The sequence below is a fragment of the Trichoderma camerunense genome (assembly GCF_050948025.1).
Source record: "Trichoderma camerunense strain CBS 138272 chromosome Unknown V8C40scaffold_3, whole genome shotgun sequence".
Classification (NCBI taxonomy): domain Eukaryota; kingdom Fungi; phylum Ascomycota; class Sordariomycetes; order Hypocreales; family Hypocreaceae; genus Trichoderma; species Trichoderma camerunense.
Genome location: NW_028145367.1, coordinates 1,536,926 through 1,549,011, shown reverse-complemented (window position 1 = coordinate 1,549,011; position 12,086 = coordinate 1,536,926). Strand labels below are relative to the sequence as shown.

The following is a 12,086-nucleotide window of genomic DNA, read 5'->3' as shown; positions in this document are numbered from 1 at the left end:
CGAGCTTCTGATGCATGTGTGAAGAGCCAGCCTTTCCCTCCTGGGTATCTTAGTCGGCCAACCAACAGTCACTTACACCAGGGCGCCCCAGAATGACTATCAAGGGCTTCTTTCTCAGAAGAGCTACCCGAGAGAGAGATATATGAGAATCTTTCGGCCTGTTGACATGCCCCAACTGTGTACAGTACTTGGTCCCTGAGATATTGGGACCTAGTAGTATGCGTGGCTGCAAAGTCCAGCTAGTGTCTGACTCTTCCCATGGTGAGAAACGTAACTGGTGTTCATCCGCACATTTCGGTAGACGGATTCTGAAATACAAGTATAATCTTCAAGAGGTTGCCTCACAGTGCATCCAGAAGGAAGCCGGAGTAAGACCAATTAGGCGAACCGTAACGTCGTACAGCAGGCGGCACCCACCAAAGCCATGCGTCGTACATCGTAATGCGTGTTATTAGGTAGCGCAATAGTCTGTTGCCTCGATCAGTTCTGTCATAGTTATCAGCTAGTATTGGAGAAATAGTTGAAAAGGCCAACGGTAACGCCTCTATTCACCCTGTCAGCAGCCATCCCTCACAGGGTGAATCTAAGATTCTCACAATACTCGTGCCGATGCGGAGTACACTGCGCTGCCGACACGCTTATGCGCCCTCGAACCGAAAATCAGGAGTTCGTACCAGCGGCACAGGATGTAAGCAGGCCAATCTCATCAGTCATCACGTCCGGTCAAGTTTCTGCTTGGCAAAGAGCCACACTGCTCAATAGCACAATCTGAATTAATATGCCAATGCATATACGAAAGGCTTCGCGGTCTAGATTCTTCGATCCTCGTGCGCCATTGGCCATTTGCCCAGCTTCGTCGCAGGACAAAAACCAGACCCAGTGTGACGAGCTCCTCCAGGGCGCACAATGCGTCCGTCTTCTCATGGTAGCGGGGGCGTGCAACTGAGCCGGCTTCTTCCCGCCCCTACATACATTAGGGCTGAGGGAGATACACCAAGCGCACATGGAAACCGCATGGTGCTGACAGGTACTCATACTTCCCGCGCCGGGCCACGCAAGCGGTACAGCATAAGCTTCAACGACAGCCGCACCATCGGGTCTGTTGTGAAGCCATCGCGAATGCCGGTGAATCGTGCCATGACGGATGGATGGCGCCTTGCTTTGCCCAGGGGGCCAATGGAGGGCATCGCAAGTCATGAACCACCTTGCCAATGACCGTTGGATGCTACTGAAGACTGTTGAGAAGCACGCAAGGCCGAGATGCTGGTCCATGCCATGGAGGTTGGTCTGCTCCTCCCCACCCAGCAGCATATGCATGTGTGAGCCTGTGCAGAATGCCCGGAGTCTGGCGTCTTGTAAAATCCCGTAAATGGAGTGGGCCAGGCAAGCGATGCGATTTGTCGTCGCCAGAGCCAAAGGAGCAGAGCCAACCGGGTGGTGCCTGTTCCCTGAGATTATCGATTCTTGTGCATAGACTTACAGTAATTTGATCTCACCTGAACAGGCTGCGGGCGACCAGTCAGCAGTGAGAAGAGGCGAAATGGGAGGAACACGAAGCGCCCAATCGAATCGAATCTGCCCAGTCATGGATCAATAGCACATACGAACATACGAAGCACAGCTGGAGACGAAAGTCCTAGGGTTTCTAGGTTGTGAATGGTGAATTTGACGACAGCAGCGCCAATCTCCGCTTATGGGAGGCTCAGAAGCAGTTCCTGCCCTCTGACTGGCTGTTAAGCCGCCCATGTTCCTTCCACCCAAACCCATGCATTGGGGAGGGGTACGCAGAAGAAAAAAAACCTGAACCTCGCATCGACATTTGCATTTGCATCAAAATACGCCCCAAAGCAAAATCTGGCCTCAATGCACGAGCAATTGAGTGAATCCATCTGGCAGGCTCTCATCCCCGACTCCCAAGCGAACACTGTGTTTTCTCTCCATCGTCTAGCCGACCCCGGTCTCTTTCCCGTGTCCTGCAAAGGACCATGCAGATGAGCCCAGCGCAAACGAATAGGCGTCCAGCATCGCTTTTCAGCCTATAAACCAAGACGGGGCCCTTCCAACAACTAAGCTTTCTTAGCCGGTTGCAAGGATGCACTCTTTATCGTCTCTCAGCGGATTATAGCTCTTACTGCAGACCAGCGCAAGTGCACTGTACAAGCCAGGTGGTCTGCAAAGGCGACGATTGCAATTCCAAACATCCCTGCACAGAGCGGGGATGCAGCGCCCCAATCGTGGGGAGAACAGCCCACCGCATTCCACACAAGTACGGAGTACTCAGAATACAGTAGGTATCAATCCTCTGTGTTTATGCTACTACCTGCTACAACAAGAACAGGTGGTATTAGTATGCCCAGGTTACATTTCGGTATATGTATGCTAATCTGTCGGCACAGCTATATCCCCGACTGTACGTTTGCATTTACCGCTTCCTACAAAGACGGGTCTCGTGATAAGCTACAAAGCCGCCAAGTCGGGTTGCAGGGTCTGGGTCTTGCGATCAACAGCATCTGAAGATGCATCGTGTTGATCTGTGTCATAGCTTTCTACATCTGTGGAGAAGAAGGACGGGCCACCTAGAGACAACTAATAACGACTTGCCTCACATGCAGGCTTGCAGACGGGCTATTGACGCCATTGACGACATCAGATATAACTAAAAGCGAGCGAACAATTTCTAAAGAGCCATATCCCGAAGGAAAATGCGGAGGTAGATGCATGTCTAGGCGAAAGGCACATGCCGCCCCCAAACAATTTCAGTCAGAACCTCGGCATGCTATGCTCTTCGAAATGCCCCCTCTCTACATGGCATTTCTTACAGAAACAGAGGTACGCGTACTGCAGTCGTCAAAGCAATCGATGAGCATCGATCTCGATGCCATCTGTGGACTCCAAATCAGTAGCCCGGGTGAGCAAGTAGTCACCCGCGGCCCTGAGCTCCAGAGTTGGCGGAGAGCAAATTGAGTACCGCTCTCCGAGCTCCGTGAGCGCAGTCATCGTGAATCTCGCTTAGAGCATCTCATCTCCCGCGACGGCCCTACGATTATTATGTGCTTTCCTCTAGCGCCAGTACAATTGTCAGATGAGGTCGTACTCGTAGCAATCGAGTCTCCTCGGAACAAGCTTTACACTATGTAGAGACCAAGATCTTCACTGACCTTCAAAGGAAATACTAGTCATAAGCGGTGCCGTTAGGTGGTCATGCATCTGATCAAGCCACTATCTAGCAACCCCGCGATTTGGCATTTCAGGGACGATGCAACATGCTAGCCTCTAAGCGCTACTCACGACGAAATACTCTGATAAGCATACCTCCTGCGGCTTTACTAGAATAATGTACTCTTTCGATAACATCGTCTTTCGGATCTCCTTTAGCTATTGATAAGTTCCAAGGTTCAATGGCACCTCCTGGTCCCCTGGAGCCAAATCGGTCACGGTCACTCAGAACAGAATACAAACCGCTTCACCGTTTCCACTTCACGTATCAATTGGACCCCAAGTTTTAATTCATCGACTCAGAAGCCAATTTTTAATGCGGCCAACCGGCCGTCGATCTCAACGTGGTCCTTGGTTTAGCCTCTGACGTGATTCGTCCAGTTTCAGCGCCAAACTTCTAGTCTCAAGCTACGGAGTACTAAGGTGTATTTGCGCTACGGGTTCCAGATTGTCGGCGACCAACAGACAAATACGACACAAGTACAGTACGAGTACACACTTGATGTAATGGAAAGGACACCGTTACAAAGAATGGATCGCGGCATCGGGCTTTAGACGATGATCAACCCCAGTTTGATGGGCCCCAGGGGCAGTCATTTACATTCCCTTACAAAGAGACGATCTTTCCTAGCCGTCCACCGAGAGCGCTGCTAGAGCCCCTGATGGAATGCCCGGCGGATTTGCCAGGGGAGTTGTCTCAGTAGTAGTTCCATTTGGTTGCCCGACACTACGGAGTTGGCTGCGTCCGATCCTACTCGTGATGGACGGTCAGCGCATCTTATCGAATCTCCGACGACACCGGCAGTCCTCCTGAGTCCATATGGGGAAAAAATTGGGGGTTCCTGAAGCTGGTGCGGGCAACAAAATGAGTACTTCCATTCAACTCATTTCGATACGGCCGCAGACACAAAGAGGACTTGTATGAATACGACAGAGATGCCTTTGATCCGGACCGATGGTAAATTGGCATCCATGGGAGCCCTGACTCACAAGAAACCAAGAACCTTGCCTTTCACATGGCGGCACGTTGTCAGTTCCATCCACCCTCGATGCAACACCGGCTAAAAGGATTTGGTAATTCATGCGCTTGACCTTGGCAACTGACGATCGATCTCTCTCCCTTTCTCTTTCCGTCTTTTTTCGTATCTGTTTGCCCAAATAGTCAATTACGACCCCAGAGACGTTGCATACATACATCTCTACCTTATCAGCCTGCATTCTTACACCAGTTCGGCGAGGAATGCATGGCCGAAATACTACCTGTATTCGCCTACATGCATACAAGCTCGCTTCGGTGTTTGCGCATCTTTCCATGCTGTGACTGGCGGTGTGAACTGCGGACGGAAACCCGATTACATTACTGTACAGAGTGCTGCATGTTCAAATCACTTCCGTGTGCATACGCTAGCACACCATCACGTACCAAACTTGTTTGACGCTATTCTCTGTATTCAAAGACAAAATCCGGGCGACCTCAACCTCCGCGGGCTATCAAAGTCGTGATTTTCAACACAGGAGGTGGGCTTTGCGCCTCCAAACCAAGTCGGTTACCAGGATGCGGGTCGTGGTTGAATGCCAGTAGTACCAAGGCTGTCTGGCCAAATCGGGCAATGTCGTTTCGATGCAGACTCGGTTATGTTGCCGTCTTCGAAGTTCTGAAACCAACGAACGTTTCCGGCCTTTCTCTCGGCCGGAATACACTTCTGAATCTCACAGGTGGTAGGTCAACGAGCCTGACTAAGTCAACGTGACAGCTGCCATTATAAGCATGTTATCACAGAAGCACAACAACTTGACACAATTTGAGAATCGAATTCTTCCCTTTCAACAACAAAGTTCCCAGTGGATGAAGAATGTCTGTGCTTCTCGGAACTTCTCACCCCGGCTGTCCGGAAGTTAGCGCAGTCTCGGCAGCCAGATAGTATTTGATCAACTCTGAAAGTTGACCTTGCATGGGTCTCGTCGTGGGCCCCAAAGCCAAGGCAAGATAGCGCAAGCATTCTGTCCCTTGTATGGGGCATGTACTGCGTACTCAAGCTTAGAGAACGGGGCCGGAGCTGAAGCCCAGGTGCACTATCGCCAACTAAGCTTGAAATCAATACGGAATACGGAGGATAAATCTTCTTCCACATTGCCGGGAGAGCTGGGAGGTAAACTTGGCATCCGCGCGCCCTACTGTACTCCTTCGGCGGCAGTTAGCTAATATCAATTGCGAAAGTCGACCATACGAAGACACTACTGTGGCCGCAAAAGCTAGATTGGACCGTTGGGTTCGATATGTTCAAAAAGGGAAACCTGGTGAAACGATGGTCCGCTGTCAAAGTAGGCAAACGACACCTGACAGCAGGCGAAACAACCCCAAAGGGACTTTGCCGTGGGGACCTTACCAAGCGCACATCGTACGAAATTCACAAACTATCAGCCGGCCATGGCATCATAATTTTGAATGGAATGTTCCAGGGACACTGTCTCAGCCAACAGCTCGTTTCAATAGCGGTTCTTCTAACATTTGGCGACTGAGATAAATATGACACAGGCAAGTTTCTGAGGAGAACGCAAGCCGCAAGCATCTACCAGGCTATGAGACGACTGCCAGACCACCATCTACAAAACTGGAGCCGGATGCCACCAGTATCGGCCGTAGTGGTGCGGATATAGCCTACCTGCTCGTATCTGAGTTGGTAATACCTTGTACAGAGTACATCTACTGGGGAACGAGCAGGTATCTGCTCTCATTATCCCCTGCTCATATGAGTACGCTTTCCCTTGCAAGGCTTTGGTCTTGAAATCGCATCTCTACAGTACAGGCACGGTACATGTGAATTCCCCAGCTTGTCCACAAGGCTAGGTAGCAAAGCCTCAAAAGATCCGACGTACATGTACATACCGGTACCCTGGTTAAAGAAAGAAGCCGCGCGGAAAGGTTTATTATAACCTGCGCAGCTAATGCGAAGGAATGAAGCATCATATGGCGATGAACAGCGCCAAACGGCGCGACGAGTCATGCATATCGGTACGGTACGGCTGAGAAGCGCACATGGAGGGTTCCTGTGTGTAGCTCCTCTGTCCACCAGGTAAGAAGGCTGAGCATGTTCTTCGTCAAAAGGGGAACCAAGAGAGGTTTCCCTTGACGCAATCTGAAATTCTCACTCGCAAGCGACGGCCACATGAGGAACCCCTGACGTGCACCAGCGGCCGGAATATACCCGTAGGTATTTACGGGCAGTTGGGTGAGCTAGACGTGGTGCTAACGAATTTCATCTCCCTCTCGGGCTCAATCTTGCGGGAGGCGTTTTTGGTCCGTCCCCTGTTAGCGGCAGCTTCTATCCTGTTTAGGCCCTTGATGTTTCTCGAACACCGTTTAGACGCGGGCTTAGTTTCTCGCTTGGTTGAGATTTGCACCGATGTCACCACGGTCGATAAGCTGAATAGATGGGGGTTCAGAACGCTGTCTTTCTCATTCGGCTGAGATTGCCTGACGAGTAAGCAGAGTCGTGCCCGCGGGACGCATTCTCCTCCATCTTATGCTTACTCGCCATGGATTCGAGAGCCAGCACTGAATTGTGATGATTGGCCAGGCATACGGAATATAACACCCAATGAGTGAACACTTAGAGCTCCACAAATGCAGGTACGGAGCACAGAATATGTACGAGTACAGGTGCGTGCGAAGTACCGTGACGTGTGATGCGAGTAAGATGGCCCGCTTCCAGAGCGCGGAGCTACAGATGGGTCTTTTACGTGGAAATGTGATGCATTGCGGAGTGTCTATGGAGAATACTGGTGCAAGAATACGGAGAAGGAGTACAGTATAGAAAAAACAAGGCGGCATGATGTGGATAAGAGGAGCTGATTCGAAGCAGCGCCGTTTTACTATACAGCACAAGCGTTCTCACCGGCGGCAGAGATGTCACCTGCTTCGATTTAAGCGACAAGTTCCTTATTACGGAACCAACTAAACAGAGCGGCCGAGTATCGTTTTGAGGATCTGCAACGGTGGGAACAAGACCGGCTTGATCCATGTGGCTCTATGGAGTCTGCATCTACGTGTATCCCCAAGTCCACCAACGACAGTGTTGATATGGCATGCGAGCTGGGCATCAGGGTGGCATATAAATTGCTGGCACGAACGATTCGAGGTCTTGTCCCGGGCCCATCGCATGTACATGAGACAGCAGCAAGGCTTCAGGCTTCAACCAGGGGTCTCGCGAGGAAAACGAGCCCAGCAAAAATTTCTACCAACATCTCAGGATGAAGCTGTGTGCGCACGACGCCGGAACCCGATGCTTGTTCTTCGGCAACATGGCCGACTTGGTCCTAGTCTTCTCCTAATGCTGCGGCGGAGAAAAAAAAAAAGCACGCGGCGTGGCGCTCTCTTGTGGCGTCGTGATCCTTGAAAAGAGATGCCCACTCGGGGGGGCGACGGATGGCAAGAAGCGGCCCATAACGCCGATGGCACCCAGCGTTGTGTCCTTTCGGGTGGAAATGGGTTTATGCCGATCGTGGAGCTACGGAATGGCGTTTGCTTGAGAAGCTTCCATGGCACTTTTTTTAGGCTTCTGTGCCGTGCCCAAAGTGGTTCTGGCAGGTTAACCTGAAATTACTAGATGCTAGCCTTGGAGCAACAACCGCTGGTGCGGCGTGGCGTCGACAGGGGGAGGAAGGATTACTTGGGACGCCGACTAGAATACGGACGGGAGTGGGATGCAATGGTGATATCCCGCAGTTCATGGGAACACCGAAGTGGCGCTTTTCTAGAAGGCTTCTAGTCCAACGGGCATGAAGGAGCGTAATGTGAGTGAAATGAGGTCAATCACATTGCGCTGGGAGCCTTTGCCTTGGCGGATGACAAAGTCCGGTTACGGTGCAACGGGTGTTCGGGGTGTGTGGTTCGATAGCAGCGTTGCATTTGCGGCTCAGCAGCTGCAGCGACTTCTCAAATCGACACATTACTCCGGGCTGCTGTTGGGTCGTTGGTTGGGTGGTCAATATATGCTGCTAACATCGCCAACCAGCGTACGAGTACGGATATACACGAGTCAAGCATACAGGATGCCCAGACCTACCTACCTGGCACGTCACTTGAACAAAGGAAATACGGATATCGTTGGTAGTATTGATTATCAAGCACCGACTCTTCCTCTCGACTTCTGCCCGTCCAACATACATTGTATGCTTGCTCGCCTCCATCACAATGTCACCGTGCGTTATGTGTTGAAGACAACGGTTTGTGATTTCAGTTTTCATTGAATTGCGCCAAGCACTTCGGATGAATTCACGCTCAGTTGCACGCAGGCCGCGTCAGCGAGGACAACGGCGATGGGCTTCTCCAGAGCAATCTTAATCGGCCAACCTTTTCTGTTCGTGAATCCTGTGTGATTTGAGTGCAAGTAGCTGGCAAGGTTGTTCGCCAGAGTGCTGGCTAACGCCTCGAGTGTTTCAAATGACGACTGGCTCATGACCTGTTGACCGCTCAGTATCTAGGACCTCCCCGTATCCGGCTTTCGGAAAGCTACGCTCGTAGCATGGGGTTTTTGAACTTACCTTGACTGTCTCTCCTTCAATCATTGTGAATATGTCTTTGTCGATATCAAACTTGTCAATTTCAATACTCGCAACGACGACCTGCTTGGCCTGCCTCTCGTTGTCATTGACGCCGATGAGAGTGGGGACCCTCAGGTCGTGAATCTTGAGGCTCAAACCCCTTGGCTGAGGTCTTGACTCGCCATCTCGTCCAAAGAGGGCTATTCTGGTGAGACTCACGCCGCCTCCCAGCAGCGAGGCCTTGGGAAGGTGCACGGTGAGCTCGAGACATCGAATCGTCGATGGTTTCAGGAACGAGGTCTGGGCCTCTGAATCCTCATCCGTCACCTTGGCCCTTCCGTTGCAGTCCTGGCCGGTGAGATCCTCCCAGATGGTGTTGACGATGTCTCGTAAACTTGAAAACTGACTTTTCTTAGCTGTGTCGCCTGATCCTGACTCTCCTGCGTGCTGGCTCTGTTTCTCGAGTGAAGCCAATATCGCCTTGCTGAGCAGGCCATAGTGAACGGTATCGGCCTGCACGCTATCGGCGGAAGATGATCCGTCGAAAGCCTCCTTGAGCATGACGGAGGCGGAGACGCTCAGCGGCTGAGGCTTTCCTTTTCTGTTCCAGGCATCGGATGGGCCCTCAATGGATGTCTGAAGATTCCGAACCTTCACTATGGCGGGAGGCTGTCCTGCCAGGAAGCGGACACGCCAGTTTGGCTCCAAGTCCGCCATGTCTGTCTGTCTTCCCCCGGCTTATATGCAGCTGAAAGTTGGGGCCTCAGACTATGAGGTGGGTGTTGAATAAGTAAGATCGACGCCCTTGCTTTTTTTGGTGTTTGGGCCGCCACGGCCTTGCGGGATGCAGCAGGTCAGAGTTTTGCCGAGCTGACGCTGTTTCTCTTCCCCCACGTTTGAGTGCTTCTCTCCTCAGCAGGCCGTGAACCAAGTCTCTCTTCTCAAGGCGTTGCAAAGGCAATAAATTCCACGTTGATTTCTCGTATGTCTGGCGTTTTTTCTCTGGTGATTCAAGCGGTCTGTTCTGTTCTGGCTCACTGAGACGGTGAGAGAAGGAGGGAAAATGGGAGCGAAGGCGGGGTTGAGAGGGCCAGCGAAAAGAAAGTCTCTGGCTGTGCAACCGAAAAAACGTTGTGGCCAATGCAAGGGAACAAAGTGCCACGCAAGGCGAGACAATTTAGAATTTGGCTGAAACATGGCCTTATCGGTGGCTTGAAGCCGCATTGTTTCTCGGCATATTCTACTTTATTTTAGGTCTTATCTTGCGCATTCTTGCTCTCTGATTTTCTTCTGATTTGTATTTTTTGTCGTAGTAATGCAGGTGGCCCGTTGGAGTTATGCACACTGTTAGCGCTCTTTTGTCTGAATTACCCTACAAGGCAGTAACATTTTGAACAGTATGATGTTATACAATGAGACTGATGACGGGATTCAACGCTATGGACTCGAATAGATACGTAATTCATATACGGGTATTAAATTATAAATGAGTATCTATCTTGATGATGCAACACAGTCCCGCTGTGCGTCATGTTCTATGCGGTCTAATAATGCCTTGGTTCCGTTTAATCTACCATCTAAGTATTTTGTAATTCCAAACCTCTATCCTGTAAACGAAGGACATGAAAACTCCAGTCTATTCTATCCATACATCAAAATCATCAAAAACATAAGAAAAAAGAAAAAGGTCATTCAATCATCAGGCATGTTCGTTAAATGTCGGCCTTGTCACACTGAGGCACATCGCCGTTGGTCACTTCCTTGATAAACTCAGGATCAGGGTTGAAGAGCATGACGTGGAAGTGTTCCACAGCATGAATAGACTTCAAGGCTGCCCAGTTCTTGAACCACATGACCTGCAAGCAAAAATGTCAATCAGTGATAAAATTCCCACAAGAGGAGGGGGTGATCCCAACTCACCGTGTTGGCGGGCATTCGGGATCGAAACGTCTTGGTCACAAAGTCGTCAATCTCCTTCCTCGCCTTGTCCGTCAAGTCTCCCGTGGCAGAGCGCGCCTTGAGCTCAAACTTTGTCCAGACAACCAGGTGGACGATGCGGCGATCTAGGCCGTACGGCCAGTCGTTGTGGAGGATCTTGAAGTCGTCCTCGTACTGGAAGGGTGCGCCGCGGGCCACGACGGGCATGTCCCAGCGCAGGCGCTCCCTCAGGACAAAGTTTGCGATGCTGCCGTGGATCTTGCCCAGGCGGTAAGTGAAGGCCTTGTAGCGGCGAAGGTCAGAGGGCACGCGCTGGAACCGCTCCAGGTTGTTTGTCCGGATGAGGTAGCTGACTTCCTCCCATGTCTGGGTGCGATACTCCGAGTCGGGCGTGGAGACGGTGCGGAGGTCTTTGGGGTTGAGGCCGACGAGATACGGCGGGCACTGGGTCGTGCGTTCCGTCTCGGGGACGTTGATGTGCCAGAAGGGAAGGCTGGCGCTGGGGAGGGTGATTGTGATGTTGAGAGAACCCATTGTTTGTTGTGATTTTGGGTTAAAGTTTGTTGACGATATTCCCAGGTGCTGGCGTTGAGAAACACGGGGAGATGGAGAGTGTGGGCCGGAGAACGCCGAGGTGGGATTCCGGAACCGGAACGGAAAACGTTGCCACTCTGCCCGTTACGATAAGCTTCGAGATATGGGTATTAACAAAGAACAAGGTCTCAGCAGGGTATCCGGGTTTCTTCAGAGATGGTATTTCTCGGTGCTATGAAGCATCCAAGAGGGCGAGAAAGAGACTCGCGGGGTACATGGCGATATAAGAGCAAACGGTTTGCTCGTTTCGTGCCAGAAGATTCTCCATCAGGGCACATGAATCTCTGCAACATTCGACTCCACCGCAGTGCGCAAACTGGAAGCTCCGGAATGTGTCATCGCGGACTCACCAACGCCGCTGTGCATTGGCGCAAATGACGCCGTTCTGGCACTATCTGGGCGGAACTCTTGTAACGATTGCAAATGTTTTGTTCCTTTGACTTCTTTTTTGCATCAGATGCAACGTTGTCGTGGAAAATTCGGAATGCTTGGGGGCACGGGCCATTCAAGAGCCGGCGTGCCGCCACGGGGTCTGAGTGGCTGGCTACAGGGCGCTACAGGGCGTAGTTTAGTGGTTGCAGCGGCACTGATGGGCGTCGAGGCCCGCTGGAATGCCCCAGTGCTGTTTTTCTTGGGGGCACGGGATCCTATCTATGGGGCCTGTTGTGGCGTCTGGTACTATGTAAGCCGAATGGCGTTGCAGCGATAAAGAAAATGGCCATCTGCAACCTTGACTTTATCTTCTCCAGTCTCCACGACGGGGGGAACAAGGCCGATTAAGTAGTTTCTTCAAG

General features: G+C 51.4%; 3 protein-coding genes across 3 annotated transcripts; all 3 read right to left on the bottom strand.

The window, feature by feature from the left end:
• Window positions 1–6,492: 6,492 nt before the first annotated feature.
• Window positions 6,493–7,100, bottom strand: V8C40DRAFT_236035 (uncharacterized protein). The gene has a single exon (XM_083213962.1). The coding sequence runs from the start codon at window positions 7,046–7,048 to the stop codon at window positions 6,674–6,676; it is 375 nt and encodes a 124-aa protein (XP_083077163.1). The 5' UTR covers window positions 7,049–7,100; the 3' UTR covers window positions 6,493–6,673.
• A 1,212-nt stretch (window positions 7,101–8,312) lies between these two features.
• On the bottom strand, window positions 8,313–10,042 carry V8C40DRAFT_236034 (dihydroneopterin aldolase). The gene is made up of 2 exons (XM_083213961.1): window positions 8,761–10,042; window positions 8,313–8,678 (listed from the first exon to the last, which is right to left on the bottom strand). Exons 1-2 carry the CDS (start codon window positions 9,475–9,477, stop codon window positions 8,460–8,462), a joined length of 936 nt encoding a protein of 311 aa, XP_083077162.1. The 5' UTR covers window positions 9,478–10,042; the 3' UTR covers window positions 8,313–8,459.
• Window positions 10,043–10,213: 171 nt separating this feature from the next.
• V8C40DRAFT_145757 (GIG1 family protein) lies at window positions 10,214–11,490 on the bottom strand. Its single transcript, XM_083211244.1, has 2 exons — window positions 10,681–11,490; window positions 10,214–10,616 (listed from the first exon to the last, which is right to left on the bottom strand). Exons 1-2 carry the CDS (start codon window positions 11,230–11,232, stop codon window positions 10,473–10,475), a joined length of 696 nt encoding a protein of 231 aa, XP_083077161.1. The 5' UTR covers window positions 11,233–11,490; the 3' UTR covers window positions 10,214–10,472.
• Window positions 11,491–12,086: the final 596 nt, after the last annotated feature.